At 54.8% G+C, this 17,019-nt stretch overlaps 2 protein-coding genes across 10 annotated transcripts in view; one reads left to right on the plus strand and one right to left on the minus strand.

The window, feature by feature from the left end:
• LOC120906177 overlaps positions 1 to 5,696 on the plus strand; it is a 7,578-nt gene extending 1,882 nt beyond the window's left edge. The window contains exons 1-4 of one of the 3 annotated variants that reach the window (XM_040317675.1): positions 1,249 to 2,306; positions 2,407 to 2,544; positions 2,630 to 4,616; positions 4,720 to 5,696. In XM_040317675.1, the coding sequence (XP_040173609.1) occupies positions 2,293 to 2,306; positions 2,407 to 2,544; positions 2,630 to 4,616; positions 4,720 to 5,460 (2,880 nt within the window). In that variant the 5' untranslated portion in view covers positions 1,249 to 2,292 and the 3' untranslated portion in view covers positions 5,461 to 5,696. Of the gene's footprint in view, positions 1 to 1,248; positions 2,307 to 2,406; positions 2,545 to 2,629; positions 4,617 to 4,719 lie in introns of those variants that run through there. The other 2 variants (XM_040317673.1, XM_040317674.1) reach the window with 2 other exon arrangements.
• Positions 1 to 16,954, minus strand: part of LOC120906175 (CAD protein) — a 27,436-nt gene extending 10,482 nt beyond the window's left edge. Inside the window, exons 1-4 of one of the 7 annotated variants that reach the window (XM_040317669.1) lie at positions 16,703 to 16,954; positions 12,809 to 13,320; positions 9,142 to 12,725; positions 8,930 to 9,034 (exon numbers count right to left, since the gene is read on the minus strand). In XM_040317669.1, coding sequence (XP_040173603.1) covers positions 8,930 to 9,034; positions 9,142 to 12,725; positions 12,809 to 13,301 — 4,182 coding nt within the window. In that variant the 5' untranslated portion in view covers positions 13,302 to 13,320; positions 16,703 to 16,954. Of the gene's footprint in view, positions 1 to 8,929; positions 9,035 to 9,141; positions 12,726 to 12,808; positions 13,321 to 13,748 lie in introns of all 7 variants that reach the window. The other 6 variants (XM_040317670.1, XM_040317668.1, XM_040317667.1 and 3 more) reach the window with 6 other exon arrangements.
• Positions 16,955 to 17,019: the final 65 nt, after the last annotated feature.

The following is a 17,019-nucleotide window of genomic DNA, read 5'->3' on the forward strand; positions in this document are numbered from 1 at the left end:
TCGTTAACATTTGACCTTCGTGTAGTCTAAGAAAACTTCTCGGACCTTCTCGGAAATTTGACCTCCGTATAGTATAAGAAAATTTCTCGGACGTCCACTGTCTTTCCTGCTATGTACGATGCCGCAAAAGCTGTCGACGATAGAGCATTTGCTACTTTATCCTAATTCATTTACTAAATCATCCCAATTCATCATACGGATGAATGTCTATACTCCACTTTGACGCTCAATATTCGTTCTTCAGTGTGAGATATTGCACAGTCTCTAGGCAGCATAGCACTTCACCTTCTTTGAGAGTTATCAGGAAATAGAAATGACGATCTTTCAATATCAAAATCTGATCTCGAAGCAGGCCCAAAAAACCACTTGAACGTCTAATGCAATTCCTGCTGTGTGTGATAGGACTATGGCTCTAAGTAATTTAGTATATCCTTCCTTAGGGCATCCTTCCATTTGGATTTCCGATGCACATCCTATAATGTGTAATATTCCGTCGACTTTGAGCATAAAGTATTCTTCTTCCTTAGGGCATTAGGATTTTTGAGCTCTCCATTTCAAAATCTGAGCCCCAAGTAGATCTACTAGGACGACTGATGCACTACCTGCTGTGTGTGACAGTGCGTAAACTCTAAGAAATAGAGCATTTCCTTGGGGCATTTGTTGCTGTCAACTCTCAGATAAACACAGAATAAAAAAAAAAAACAAACCTTGAACACCAAGAAATCCACTCAACAGTCACCCCGTTAAACCAATTACGAAGGAAGAGTGTGTACTGCGCTGCAAACAGAACACTTCAGAGCAAGACACGATGACCGTGTCAAACTGACGTGTGTTTGCTTTTCCTTTCTATGTTGCCGCATCTGCCCCGGGCCGGGTAATCTACCCAGGGTAATCCCTTTGCCTCGCTAGAACAGATAGTACGCGAGCACTTCGGTTCGATTGCCCCGGTTACAAATTGAACATTATCGCTTCGAGTGTGCGAGAGTTCCGAAACCGTGCCGACATGTTTGACCTGATAAGACCGACCATGCGTCCGAAAGTGGGCAGCAGGAGGAGGCTACACAGCTCACATACTTCCGCTTTCCACCAGCAGCAAAAGGGATTGAGGTTGACCAGGTCATGTCTTTTGGGACGGCGCTCGCCGACTTCGCAGGTCGCGTGCTTGTATGAATGAAACTTCAGTACCGATCCCAAGGGGGGGGGGGGGGCGGGCACAGGATCTGACTCACACGCTGAATCGGACGGGACTGGCGACGCGTCATAAATCATTCCGCCCCGCGTGTACCAGCCTGACAGCTTCGATTGTTTAACAATCTGTAGCCCCGAGTTCCGACAGAGGAGCCGCCTCATGAAACGAGTGAGCCGGCTACAATGTCGTGAGCCGGGTTGTAACATTTGCCGATTTCTACAGATCGGCCGCCTGCCTGCCATTTGGCACACGACGTACACACACACACACACACACATATGCACACGGTGAGCATTGCTGCCGAACGGTTGGGGAGGGTTTATCATCAATCACCGATCAGATGTTTTGCTGTCGCGAGGAAGCTCAATGTCAGTACCACCGTGTCTGTTTGGGGCTCGGTGGTTAAGATGTGTTGAGCTACAAGGTACACTTCTACAGTGTGTTCCCATTCTATGGGTTCTGGGCCATGGGTGCTAACCTAATCAATTTCAGCCCGGTACACGCGGCCGCTTGTTGTCGGTACTTGCGGCAGTTTTCATTCAGATGATTCAGTTTCATTCACACAGGTGCCTAAAAATACCTGGACCACCCTGGAGGGAGGTGGTATAAACTCGAAAAAGTTTTTGGGGGATGTAGTGGGAACTCTCTCTCTCTCTGCAATCCACCGAGCTGAAACGGCACGGTGGGAAGCACACCTACGCTCCAAATTGGTACATCGTGCACCATTGTGGAATGTGAGAGCCTCCCGGGTGTGAGATAAGGTGACGAATGTAAAACCTAGCGCAAAGGCAGAGGCGCCAGCGAACACTCTCGCTCGGTTATCTCGACAATGACGCTTCGACTGAGACATCCAATTGCGTTCTGGCGCGTCGCGAGATTGAGAAGCCCGACCCGACCCCCCGAAAAATTCAAAACCTTCAATATCCTCATCGGACTGAGACATTCGGGCTGAGACTTTGTCGCTACTTAGCGACTCCGCGGCTGTGCCGTGGCTGGGTAGTGTCTCCGTTCTCTTATCTGCCCGAGTGCAGCGCATCGAGTGTACACTATCGTGCCATCACCGTCCAGCGCATTGGAAAAGTATTTCTTTACGTCATGATCTGATGGCTGAGGGAGGGTACAGATATCCCGGAACAGTCTGACAGCTAACGCTAGCCAGTCACACAAGTTTCCCTGGAACTCAAACCTTACTCTCACACTCTTCTGTTCTCCTCCAGGGAAATGTGGGAAGCGGTCGAGCGGAATCGCAACGAGGAGAACCGACGGAACGGGAAAACCTCGCGCCACTGCAAAACAGTCATCCTGCCCGACCGTCTGCTGGAGGCCGTCGACAAGCGGGTAAAGTTCTACGCCAAGTAAGTAGTCGCCCTTTGAGAAGATGCTATCCGCGTTCCCTGTGTGACCTCAGGATTGATGCTTTCTTGTTTGTGCCCCGACCAGACATGGACCGAATAAGAATCGCCTGCTGCCGCTCCACACGCAGACCTGCTACGTCGTGCACGACAACATCGAGATCACGAACCCGGGCGACAGCTCGGTCTACAGCATCCTGACGGACGCACCGATCTACAAGCTCGAGATCGAGGACGCGGTCGAGGACAAGCTGAAGCAGAGCGGTGTCGATGCCGGTGCGGTGCGGAAGCGGCGCACCCACTGCCACCACGGCTACATCAAGCTGAAGAGCGTCGAGTACATCAAGCCGAACAATCCGGCGCCCGCCCTGGACCGCATCCTGGCGTTCGGTGCCGAGCCGGGGCCGAGCGGGCTCGGCCCGAAGCTGCCGAACGGGATGGCGAAGGTGAACAGTCTCAGCGAAAGTGATACTCTCGAGGATGAGGATGACGATGAGGAGGAGGAGGAGGAAGATGACGCAGAGGAGGATGACGAAACGGGTGGTGGGCGGGGGGCGAACCGGTTCGCCAAGCTCAAGTACCGGGACAGCATCATGGTGAAGGCGAGCAACGGTGTGTATGGGAAGCGGCCCCAGTCGCAGCTGCTGCTCGCGAACGCCGGCGTACCGTCGACCTCGACCAGCTCCACGTCACCACCGAGCAGCGAGTACGACTACGCGTACATTACCGCGATCAACACGCACCAGCCGCTGAGCGTGATGCGGTCGGCCGGGGGAGACGAGGCGCCCGTCAGCACGACCGTCCTGCCGGACTACTGCATCACGACGATCTGCTGCCCGATCGAGGTGCCCGAGGGCTACTACAGCGACGACGAGTCGGAGGGCACCGACCACAAGCTGAGCATGTACCGGGGGCAGGGCGGCGGTGGTCCCAGTGGCAGTGGGAAGCTGCGGCACCAGCAGCACCACAGCAACGCGGAGTACACGACCGAGCGGAGACAGTACCTCAACTCGAAGGGCTTCCTGGCGTACTTCGTCAACCTGTTCCAGGACACGCTCGCGGCCGAGCTCGACATCTCGGCGGAGGATCTGCGCAGCGCCACCTGGAAGGGGGCGGTAGTGTACAGCGGGCAGTGGGAGATCGTCCCGGCCATCCTGTCGCCGTGGCCGCGGGAAGCGATCGAGTGGGTGCACCGGAAGCGGGACGTGAAGATAAACCCACTGACGCGGCAGAAGTTCCAGTGGCCGACGCAGCCGATGATCCAGAAGGTGAAGTCGTTCGGGTGCCACGTCATCCCGAGCGGGTACGCGCCGAAGCAGGGCCAGAACCGGCACCGGCAGCTCGAGTGGAAGATCGTGTTCCCCGAGGCGGAGCGGTACCTGGAGAGCTGCCTCACGGGGACGCAGATCAAGATCTACATGATCACGGTGCTGCTGCTGAAGACGTTCGTGGAGCCGACGCTAACGCCCGGGCTGAGCATGTTCGGGCTGGAGCATCTGCGGGCGCACCTGTTCTGGCAGTGCGAAACGAACTACGCGGCCTGGCCGGAAGACTACCTCGGCGAGGCGCTGCTGCGCTTCCTCAACGCACTGCTCGACCGGATCAAGACGCACACGCTGCCCGACTACTTTCTCCCTGCCCGCAACCTGTTCGAGAACGTGCCGGAGCGGGTGCTGGTCGAGCTGCACAAGCGCATCTTCCGCATCACGGAGAACCCGGTCATGCATCTGCTGATAGCGCTGCGCAACCTGAAGCTGCCGAGCGCCCGGCTCGCCTTCTACCCGAAGGTGCGGATCAAGCGGCTGTACTCCTTCCTGGTGATCGACAACCCGCTCAAGATCGTGAACCCGATGCTGCGCGACGAGGACGAAAACCTGGCGGCGGAGGACTCGGACGAGAACGAGGCGAACGAGCGGGAGATTGCGGTCGGCTCGATGGCGTACTACCACCAGCAGGAGGTGGAGTCGCGCCGCAAGCGCACCCGCATCGTGCGCTTTCTCGTCGCGGAGCAGCTGAAGAAGGAGCGGGCGGTCCAGCCCGAGCGGCGCCAGTCGGTGGAGTCGATCGATCTGACGGTAGGTGACGGTGCACGGTGGGGGGGGGGTTGAAGTAAACAACGTTGTTGTTTGTTGTTGAGTGTGTGTCTGTTTTTGGAGAAGACTCGTTGATGTTGAGTAGTTTGTGTTCAACTTTCAGTTCCTTCCGCTCAAGCACATGGAGAACCTGCGGCGTCAGCTCATCTACGGGCTGTTCGTGGAGCACTTCATCGAGATGGCGCGGGTGTCGGGCGGATTTCGGGCGCTCAACCAGGCGCTCATCTACCTGCGGCAGGCCGAGCGGCTGTGCAACCTGCTGGCGGACGACGAGGGCATTGAGGAGGCGCGCCAGTTCCTCACGCAAATCTACGGCCTGCGGCAGGAGCTGGCCCGGGCCAGTGCGAAGGGGGCGGACCGGCCCGCCCTGCCGAAGCGCACCAGCACGACCGAGCGGCAGCAGCAGCAGCAACAGCGCCGGAAGGTGTCAGTCGCCCGGCAGAACAGCAAACGGACCACCTACACGAACGTCCGGCCACAAACTTCGTCCGGTGGTGCGAAGCGTCAGCAGCAGCCGCAGCGCTTCTTCTCGCCCGACGATGAAGACGAGGAGGAGGAGGAGGAGGAGGATGAATGGGAAGATGTGGAGCAGCGGCGCCCGTCCCGCCGGCTGTCGGCGCAGCCTGCGGGCGGGCTGCGCAGCCGCCGGCCGTCCCAGAAGCACCAGCACCAGCAGCAGGTCAGCGTACAGATACACGCACCAAAGTCACCGGGGGCGGGACCGAGGCGGTCGGCCGCCGGTCCGCCCCGTTCGTCCGACGAGATCGACGACATCTCGCGGCTGCTCGGGAACGTTACGGTCACACCGAGACAGGGTTACCGATAGCTATCGGCGTGAATGTGCAGTAAGTGGAAGAGAAGGAGAGAGAGATGAAAACAGAGGCGTTAGGAACACTCCACGAAGCGGTAGGAAAACCCTTTTTCTGTGATAAATGGTACCGGGTTACCATGGTGACAAAGCGGGACAGCTGCCGCGCGGGTTCGGCTGCTGTCGGGCCGAAGTGTTGTTGTACTAAAAGTAACTGCTTGTACTAATAAACAAACAAAAATCTTACCACAAAAGTAACTGGTTGTTTGTCCCGTGAGGAGCTAGTTAGTGTAACTTTGTAGTTAGTGTAAGAGAATTCGAGGGGCGTGAGCGTTTTGAAAGTTTCTAGCTAAAGCACGAGGAACTGGTCGTTATTACACCCCACTACCACAAAAATAGCTTTTTTCAACCACGCTGTTTTGTGGCGTAATTTATGGAAGAAAAAATAATGTCAGCCAATCACATGCTAACTAATTTTGACAGCATTTTGGTGACGGATGATAACCAAAACAAATATCAAGTCCGTTCTCTGCACCTACCAATGGCGCTATAGCATAAATATCAAGAATATTTGTTGCTTGATAGTCTTCCTGTACCGGAGATAAAATACAGTAGACCCACACATAACAAGTTTTTTTTTTTAGTTTTTTTGTGAGACGATCAAATTTCAATGATGCTCCAATGCCCTTGTACACGCGTAACTCGGGCAAAGACAGCTGTTGGAATGAAGAAGTGGGTAAGAACACGCAAGAAACGTCAACGTAGAAGCACCTACAGTGATGGTTGAACCAATAGTGGTGATCAGATTTTCACCATGCGGCAGATCTTGGAGAAGATGGCTGAATACAGACAAAACGCATACTATCACTTCATTGACTTCAAAGCTGCATATGATAGCATAGCCAGGGTAAAACTGTATGACGCTATGAGCTCTTTTGGAATCCCGGCCAAACTGATAAGGCTAGTTAGTATGACTATGACCAACGTCACTTGCCGAGGGAAGGTGGGTGGAAAACTCTCAGGACCGTGTGTCTGTCTGATATTTTCTGATAGGGCTGATAGGGTCTGAGGCGCTAGAGAGGGCCATCCGCGACTCGAGAGTGGAGACTACGGGAACCATCTTCTATAAGTCAACCATGATGATATAGACATCATTGGTCTGCGGCTCTCCTATGTAGCAGAAGCCTATCAATGGATCGAGCAGGCGGCAGAGAACCTCGGATTGCAGATAAACGAGGCATGGCATGGTGACAACATCAGCGGGCCTGCCAATAAATAATCAGAATCTACGTAGGCGTGACGTGCAGATAGGTGAACGCACTTTTCAAATCGACCATTGCGATAGGTACGGCTGCGCTCAATTTCGACGCAGTGATTTTCAACACGTTGTTTTGTGATTGAAATATGTTTGGTGAAAACCAAAATAGCCTTGTGATAAAAACGAAAATAAATGCGTAGAATTCAAAATGTCCTGCATAGATCAGTTTCATGCCCGAAAACGACACAGAAAACGAAAAACAGCGCACGGGTTCACCCAATCAAAGCTTTGTTGTACAGGACAACCGCGAAGCTCAAAAATTAAAATGTCAAAAATCAATTCCGGTTATATTCGGTTTGTTTTTCGAAACGCGTCTTTTACCGCGCTGTCGGGTGTATTCGAACGAAGCTGCAGCACACATCACTGGTTTCGCATGGACATCACCAACACCAACACCGGCCGGACACGCGTCAGCACTAGTGATGGGTAAAGTTGGCAAAAATCCGGAGTCGACTCCGATCCGACTCCGATAAATTCGGAATCGACTCCGGAAGGTAGGTCCGCGCTGTAAGTCGTTCGGAATCGTCCGAAATCGCCCGGAGTCGTCAGAAATAGTGATGTGCTGTATGGAGCGCACCCACGACTCCGATCCGACTCCGACTATTGTCAGTTCGATTCCGACTCCGGAAAAATGGAACCACTAGATCCACCCGGAGTCGGAGTCGTTCTGAGTCGTCGGAGTCGTTCGAAGTCGTCCGGTGTCGGAGTTGCTCGGAGTCGTTCGGAATTGTCGGAGGCGTTCGGAGTCGTCCGGAGTCGTCTGGAGTCGAACGACTCCGACGAATCCGAGCGACTCCGAACGACTCAGAACGACTCCGGGCGACTCCGAACGACGCAGAACGACTCCGGGCGACTCCGAATCCGGACGACTCCGAACGACTCCGAATGATTCCGGGCGACTCCGACTCCGGACGACTTCGAACGACTCCGAACGACTCCGAACGACTCCGAACGACTCCGAATGACTCCGGGCGACTCCGGGCGACTCCGAACGACTCCGGACGACTCCGGATGACTTCGAACGACTCCGAACGACTCCGAACGACTCCGAAAGATTCCGAACGACTCCGGGCGACTCCAAACGACTCCGGATGACTCCGGACGACTCTTAACGACTCCGACTCCGGGCGACTCCAAACGACTCCGGATGACTCCGGACGACTCCTAACGACTCTGGGCGACCCCGGACGACTCCGTTCAACTCCGGACGATTCCGAACGACTCCAGACGATTCCGCACGACACCGACTCCGGGCGACTCCGAGAGACTCCGAACGACTCAGAACGACTCCGGACGACTCCGACTCCGGACGACTCCGAATGCCTCCGACAACTCCGAACGACGCCGAGCAACTCCGACTCCGGACGACTTCGAACGACTCCGACGACTCAGAACGACTCCGAACGACTGCGAACGACTCCGACTCCGGACGACTCTGGACGATTCCGGACGAATCCGAACGACTCCGAACGAATCCGAACGACTCCGGGTGACTTCAAACGACTCCGGATGACTCCGGACGACTCTTAACGACTCCGACTCCGGGCGACTCCAAACGACTCCGGACGACTCCGGACGACTCCGGACGATTCCGGACGAATCCGAACGACTCCGAACGAATCCGAACGACTCCGGGTGACTTCAAACGACTCCGGATGACTCCGGACGACTCTTAACGACTCCGACTCCGGGCGACTCCAAACGACTCCGGATGACTTCGGACGACTCCTAACGACTCCGGGCGGATCTAGTGGTTTCATTTTGCCGGCGTCGGAATCGAACTAACAATAGTCGGAGTCGGATCGGAGCCGTGGGTGCACTCCATACAGCACATCACTAGTCGGCACAGTGCAGTTCTGGTGCAGACATGTGAAGGTGGGCAAAATGCCACGCGAAATTTATCTACACAGACACCAATGCAACGCAACCCCTATCGGATCGCGTTTTACACATCGAACACACATAAACGTGTTTCCACGCTGTCAAATGCAATACCCGTACTTTGATTGCAACAGCCGGCCCGGCCGCACGCAAATTGCTCCGCTCGGGGACACGCGTAGAACTGTTATCGTGATTGTAGTGTTTGGTGCTGTGCCATCCAAGTGACACGTGTCAAGTGTGTGTGTGTAAGTGTTTTTTTTTTTTTTTTTGGTGCCGCTGCCTACTCACCTCAACCCCGTGCTCGGTGTAAAAGTCGCCCGTCCCCATCGACGCGTACAGCTTGTAGCCCATCTTCTCCAGTATGCGTATCGAGGGCAGCAGCTCCATTTTATGCTGTGATTGCGTGTGTGCGTGCGTGAGTGAAAAAAAAACCAACAAAAATTAGTCGCCAAAATCGAAGAAACATTAACCCACCCTCCCCCCCCCCCCCCCCACCATACCTTGTAGCTCCCGATGCTGAGCAGAATGGACTTTTTCGGCATCTGAAAACCGGTTGACATCATCGCCTTCAAGTAAGCCTCGTACCGGTTCTCGCCAAAGCACGCCACCTCCCCGGTCGAGGCCATCTCCACCCCGAGCATCACGTCGGCGCCGGCCAGCCGCGAAAAGCTAAACTGTGGCACCTTGACGCCCACCAGCCCCCGCCCGTGCATCACCTCCACCGGCTCAATGTCCGTGTGGCCGACGATGACGCGCGTCGCCAGCGCGACAAAGTCAAAGTCGAGCGTCTTGGACACGAACGGGAACGAGCGCGACACGCGCACATTGCACTCGATCACCTTCAGCTCGTTGTTCTTCGCGATCAGCTGCATGTTGAACGGGCCGGTCACGTCCAGCAGGTCGGCAATGTCGCGCGCAATCTCCTTGATGCGCTCCAGCGTCTCCCGGTTGAGGTCCTGCGGCGGCGTCACCAGCGTCGCGTCGCCCGAATGCACGCCCGCATTTTCCACGTGCTCGGACACGGCCATGCAGAGGATGACGCCGTCCGCCGCCACCGCATCCACGTCGATCTCCTTCGCCTCGATCAGAAACTTGGATATCACCACCGGATGCTCCTTGCTGACGTCCGACGCGTGCTTCAGGTACGTCTTGAGGTCCTGGTTCGAGTAGGCGACGTTCATCGCCGCCCCCGACAGCACGTAGGACGGCCGCACCAGGCACGGGTAGCCCACCTCCTCGCAGAACTCGATCGCCGACTCAAGGTTGGTCAGCTCCTTCCAGCGCGGCTGCAGGATGCCCTTCCGGTCGAGCTTGCGGGAGAACTTGAACCGATTCTCCGCACTGTCGACCGACTCGGGCGACGTGCCGAGTATGCGGGCCTGCTGCCGGTGCAGATCCATCGCGATGTTGTTCGGCAGCTGGCCCCCCATCGACAGGATGATTCCCGTCGGCTGCTCCGCGTCGTAAATGTCCATCACGACCTCGAACGAAATCTCCTCGAAGTACAGCCGGTCGCACATGTCGTAGTCCGTGCTGACCGTTTCCGGGTTGTAGTTCACCATGATGGTTTTGTGGTTGAGGCGGCGCAGCTCCTTCAGACACCCGACCGCACACCAGTCAAACTCGACCGAGCTGCCGATGCGGTACACGCCCGACCCGATCACCATCGTGTACTGGCCCGGGAACTCCACATCACTCTCCGTCGCGCTGTACGTCAGGTAGAGGTAGTTGGTCGAGGCCGGCCACTCGCCCGCCACCGTGTCGATCTGCTTCACGTACGGCAGCACGCCGTGCTCCTTGCGCTGCGTGCGCACCGCCAGCTCGGTGCTCTTCACGCACTGCGCAATCATGCGGTCGGAGAAGCCGAGCCGCTTCGCCTCGCGCAGCATCGCCGCCTCCGGCACGCACCCGTGCTCCAGCCCCTCCAACTCGACCGTGAAGTCAATGATGCCCTTCATCTTGCGCAGGAACCACCGGTCGATCTTGGTCAGCTCGTAGATCTGCTCCACGCTGTAGCCCGCCTTGAGCGCGGCCGCCAGCACGAACATGCGCTTGTCGGTCGGCTGCTCCAGCTCCTGCTCGTTCACCGGCTTCAGGTACGGGTCGAACCCGCTCACACTGTCCACCATGCGCAGCGCCTTCTGGAACGCCTCCTCGAACGTGCGCCCGATCGCCATCACCTCGCCGACGCTCTTCATCGAGCTGCCGATGTTCTTGCTGACGCGCGCAAACTTGGCCAGATCCCAGCGCGGCATCTTCACCACGCAGTAGTCGAGGCTCGGCTCGAAGCAGGCGGTCGTCACGCCCGTCACCGAGTTGCGTATGTCGGGCAGCGGGATCGCAAGCGCCAGCTTCGCCGCCACGTACGCCAGCGGGTACCCGGTCGCCTTGCTCGCGAGCGCCGAGCTGCGGGACAGGCGCGCATTCACCTCGATGATGTAGTACTCCTCCGACTCCGGGTTCAGCGCGTACTGGATGTTGCACTCGCCCACCACGCCAAAGTGCCGGATGACGCGGATCGCGGTCGAGCGCAGCATGTTGTACTCGCGGTTCGACAGCGTCTGCGAAGGCGCGACCACGATGCTCTCCCCGGTGTGGATGCCGAGCGGGTCCACGTTCTCCATGTTGCACACGGTGATGCAGTTGTCGTACGCGTCCCGCACCACCTCGTACTCGACCTCCTTCCAGCCCTTCAGCGACTTGTCGATGATGAGCTGGTTCGAGTGGGCGAGCGCTTGGCTCGCGAGCGCCCGCAGCTCGTCCGCGCTGCTCGCAAAGCCCGACCCGAGCCCGCCGAGCGAGAAGGCGGCCCGCGCCATCACCGGGTAGCCGATGCGGTCCGCCGCCTCCAGCGCCTCCTGGATGGAGTAGACGGCCGCGGACGGTGCGACCCGTTCGCCGATCTCCCCCACCCGCTCGGCGAACAGCTTCCGATCCTCCGTCTCGATGATGGAGCGTATCGGCGTGCCCATGATGCGCACGCCGTACCGCGCGAACAGCCCCGCCCGCTCCATCTCCACGCCGCAGTTGAGGGCGGTCTGGCCGCCGAACGTTAGCAGCACGCCGCCCGGCCGCTCCGCCTTGATCACCTGCTCGACGTAGTGGCTGGTGATGGGCAGGAAGTACACCTTGTCCGCCAGCCCCTTGGACGTCTGCACCGTCGCGATGTTCGGGTTGATGAGCACCGTCTGGATGCGTTCCTCCTTCAGCGCTTTGATCGCCTGCGACCCGGAGTAATCGAACTCACCCGCCTGCCCAATGGAAAGCCCGCCCGACCCGAGGATCAGCACCTTCTTCGGCCGCTCCAGCTCGATCGGGACGGGCGGCACAAAGCGCAACCGCTCGTTCAAGCGCTCCCGCACGGTCGGGGCGGCATCGAGGGCGGCCTGCGCGCCCCCGCGGTACTCGCGCACCACCTCCAGGAACACGTCGAACAGCACCTCCAGGTCGGTCGGGCCGGCCGTATGCTCCGGGTGGAACTGGACGCTAAAGTACGGGCGCGTCCGGTGCACGATGCCCTCGTTCGTGCCGTCGTTCAGGTTGGTGAACAGCTCCTCCCAGCCCGCCGGCATCTCGCTCGAGTCGACCGCGAACCCGTGGTTCTGCGACGTCATGTAGCAGCGGCGCGTGCCGAGATGCATGCAGGGCAGATTGTGGCCCCGGTTGCCGTACCGCATCTTGAACGTGCGGCAGCCGGCCGCCGTGGACAGAATTTGGTGCCCGAGGCAGATGCCGAAGATGGGCTTGACGGGCCCGTCGGTCGGCTGCAGCAGCGCGCGCAGATTGTCCACCACCTCCCGGCACGTCTCCGGATCGCCCGGACCGTTCGACAGGAACAGGCCGTCGTACTCGGCCGGATCGGGGCGTGCGTTCCACGGCACCACGTCCAGCCGGGCGCCCCGGCTCACGAAGCAGCGCACCTGGTTCAGCTTCAGCCCGCAGTCGATCGCGCAGATGCGCGGCGACCCGGTCGGGTTGTAGGTGCGCGGCTGCGCCAGCGACACCTCCGCCACCAGGTTGCGCAGGTTTTGGTTGCTAAAGTTGAAGCCCGCAATGGACGTCACGCGCGACTGCACAATCTTACCTAAAAAAAAAAAAAACAGGTAAAAAAGGAATGAAAGTAAAAAGCAGGCACCGGAAACCGAGCACACACCCTTGCCCACTCACCCAAAATCGTGCCATTCTCGCGTATCTTCTTCGTGAGCGCACGCGTATCGATCCCGCTGATGCCGGGCACACCGTGCCGGGCCATCCACTCCGACAGCGTCAGCTTGCTGCGCCAGTGCGACGGCTCGTCGCAGATCTCGCCCACCACCAGGCCCGCCGTCCAGATGCGATTGTTCGACTCGAAGTGGCGCATCAGCCCGCACTCGTCCAGGTCCGCGTCCGGGATGCCGTAGTTCCCGATCAGCGGGTACGTCAGCACCAGCACCTGGCCGTGGTAGGACGGATCGGTCATCGATTCCGGGTAGCCGACCATGCCCGTCTGAAACACGACCTCGCCGTCGACCGACAGCGGCGCCCCGAACGGGTGCCCGTGCATGATCGTGCCATCCTCGAGCACGAGCGAAGCCGTCGCCGGCCGGTACTCGACCGTCTCGGCCGCCTCAACCGGTGGCGGCTCGTCCCGCCGCTCGCTCTCCATCTCTTTCGGTCCCATTGTCGATCGCGTGCTCTACCTGCGGTTGGGTTGGAAACAGGAAAAGGGTTCAGTGGACGCAAGCCTTGCCGCACACACGCACACCCAACGAGACTTGTTTTTTTGATATTGAAGCGTGTGTGTGTGAGCGTGTTCAAACACGAAACGATAGCCTAGATTTCTTTCTTTTGCGTTTGGTTGAATGATGTGTGGAACACTTCCTTTTAATATTTCATTTGTTAAATTGAATAACACTTTCTTCCTTTTCTTTCTTTTTTTTCTGTCACTTAGTTGAAGATGGCATCTCGGGCACACACATACACACACAAATACGCACAAGCCCGATTTATCGCGTTTGCCTTAACATAACCGGCATGGACTCGATTCTCGCTCCACATCTTTCGGACAAACGCAAAAGGGGCTCGAAAAAAAGAGAAAAACAAAACTACACCAGCAATGGAGAGTTACTTTTCAAACTGCTTACGGAATGAATCCTTCAACCGATTTGCTGATTTGCCCCTTGAAATCCTTTAACGTTTTTAACTACGCTTCCAGTAGGATGGCGCACGTGTAAATGATCGTCAACACTTTTCTAACCTCAACCGGAGCGATTGTTTGTTTGCTGTTGATTGTTTTTTTTTTCTTTCTTTCTTTTCTGTTTCTCTCTCGTCAATTTCACACATGTGCGTTTTGGGCAAATACTGCACCGTGCGCAGGAAAGAGACAGGATCACACCTAGATGTGGATATGATTGTGGCTGTGGATACCCCATACATTTCGACGCTTATTGTTACTGCTCCAGCTAGACAAAAACCGGTTTGCTTCATATGTGGACAACATGGTCGCTATCAAGGACAGTGTAGGAACGAGGTCAAGTAATATATAACGATTTGACAAGTAGTCAAAAGTTCGTTATAGGCAGTTTGACATCTAAGAGCCCTTTACGATTCAAATTTTAATTCTGATACAAATGATAAATCGGTCTGATCATCAGAAGAAAATTGTAAATTGATTTTTGAATGTCTTTTAATAATGGTTTAAGGCAGTGGTCTCCAAACTACGGTCCTCGAGAGCCTATTATACGGCCCGAAGCGACTTTTTAAAGGTTTAAATTAATGGTTAATTATTGACTATTTTTAAAGAAAATGTAACTGTTGCTTTTGAGAGACGTAGACCAAGCTTAAATGATAGAAAGCTGCAGAAGTTTTGTACGTTATGTTAGCATTTTCTTATATAGATGAAATTTAAACGTCCGCATTAAATACAAGCAACGGAAAAATGGCCCTCAACACCATTATATGTGAGGCAATGCGGCCCGCGAACCCTGGAAAGTTTGGATACTCCTCGGTTTAAGGGTTTGATGAAATTTCAAGGGCATTCTGCTGTCAAATGGTATCCAAGATGGCCAAACTGATTTTGGCTAATACTTTACCTCGTTCCTGCACCGTCCTTGGTTGATATGATATATGAAGTTAAGGTCCAGAGGCAGCTAACACATGCGTGGACACGCAACGACGCACACAACGTCAGCATCTGCTTTTGATAGGGGCTCCGCTAGAGATGGGCCACTTCGGGCTGGTGATGTTCGGTGATATTCGTGGAACTTTTCCGTTCGGGTATTTGCTGTCAATTTGGGTAATATTTTGACGCTCTTTCAGTTTTGCTCAAGCGCGCACGTGGTTTGGTGCTGGATGGGCTGGAAACCACTGGCTACATGTAGCCCTTCCATTTCATTTTGCAGCTCAGCACAATCAGCATCTCGACCATGTGTTGCATTGAAACAAGCTTGTAATCAAAACTTGCCATCACGACCGTATCTTCTTCGGTTTCCCTCTGCTATGGTTTTAAAAAAATCATAAAGGCACGATTTACGTGCTACTTTTACGATCTGTGGAGTGGTTAACATGCCGCAATGCCAAAGCGCGCCATAAAATCCGGTTTTTTTCCACCGGTGGTCCTTGTCAAGCAGTTGCCAGACGACAAACACCATGAGTGTTTTGTGCAATAAAATACAATGTGTACTTTGTAACACACTTTGGATTACACATTATAGCTTCAACGTGTTTACATTCGCAATGCCTTATCTCGTGGATCAGCTGCTGGTCAACAGGTCAACGGGCATCCTTGCATATGGTGCTCCTGCTGTCCGTAAGCTTGAAGCGAGCGAGATGAGAGCAGGTGCAAAGGTGACCGTTGTTGCAGTCCGTCTATTGTTGCAGTTGGTCGTCGTTAAGATTTGAACGCATTTTGACAACTCCGTGCGACGTATCGCTGATGCGCAAAACAGACCGCGTGGTCAGTTTGTTTATACAGCCTGCTTAAGCGATATAGGTCACAATGTAAGCGGACGGCATGGCTTGTACATTTGCATTAGCTGAGCGTAGACATTTTAACCAAACACTTGCATAATTATTCAGCACGCATATATGCACAAAGGTAGGATAGCATGAACGTTTGAATAATTGCAAGAAACTTGCAATTAGTTTTGCACCAAGCACTGTCAAACATCAAATCAAATACAGCGTGTAACAAGCGGGTGCGGTGTATCTAGGGCCGATTGCATCGTTATAATGTTTAACGAAACTTCTATTTTGCTCACAGTATACCAGTGTTCGGGTTGATGGTGCCGCGGGTCTTGATTGAAGAACGTTGGCTGTGGTTTTTTTTTATTGGTGTGGAATCTGCAATCGAAAGCGTTAGCGTTTAATCGTTTGCCCTGCACATGTCTTTAAAGAGCCTGCCTTTAAAATTCAACGAGCAAAACTGGAGTGCTCTCGCAATGATCTGTGCTGGTACACGCCCAACACAATTATGTTGCTGGATTTAGAATATTCCCAGAGAGTGAGCACTCATTCCTTGTCTAGGTCAGGGGTCTCAAAAGGTACGACCCGCGTTGTTTATGGAGCAATGCGGCCCGCGAGCTGAAAAGTCTGGAGAACCCGGCCATACTGAGCAACACTCACGAAGCTCATCTCACTAATCAACACTCATCTTAAAGATGAGAGAAGTTTGCAGTCTGTTATCTATTCTGCCAGGTCAAGGAACATGCCTCTTCATTTCTTTTAAAATTTTGTAAGAATGTTTGCTCCGTGCTCCATTCTATTCTGTCAAAAACGTCTGTCATTACCTCTTTATCTACGCACTCCACACACTCCATACACAGCGCCGTCGATCGCCTTACTTCTTCTTCTTCTATTTAGCGCGTAACGATCTACGCGGCCATTCATGCCGGTCTATACTACAAAATACTTTCAAGACTTATCAAATACCAAGCGGGTGTATAAGTCAAGTCAGTCCCTTTGCTACGGAGGCGACGGTCCAGGGTTCGAACCCACAACGCGCATGTTGCTAGGTCGTGCGTGTTGACGACTGTACCACGGGACCGCTCTCTTTGTTTAGACGTTAGTATAAATTACGCTTACGGATACAAAACGCTTCCACTGGATGCAACGTTACACGGGTGTATCTGCCACACTAGCACTCGTGCGCAACCGTTTCACGATATTCTTATTAAAACACACTATTCAACCGTCCCCACACCACGCAAAGAACTGTAATAGATGTGCTGTATCGAATAAACCATAAAGTCACTACTTCAACCAGACGTTATCGAAGCGTAGCCTATTTAATCAGCTTGAGCAAGCACAACTATTAGTCCATCATACGCATATACCCAGTGGGACTTGGCCATTTAACCAATACATGTTCCGGCTACACACGTGTGTATGTGCAAATATCG

This window comes from Anopheles arabiensis, chromosome X, assembly GCF_016920715.1.
Source record: "Anopheles arabiensis isolate DONGOLA chromosome X, AaraD3, whole genome shotgun sequence".
In the NCBI taxonomy this organism is placed as follows: Eukaryota; Metazoa; Arthropoda; class Insecta; order Diptera; family Culicidae; genus Anopheles; species Anopheles arabiensis.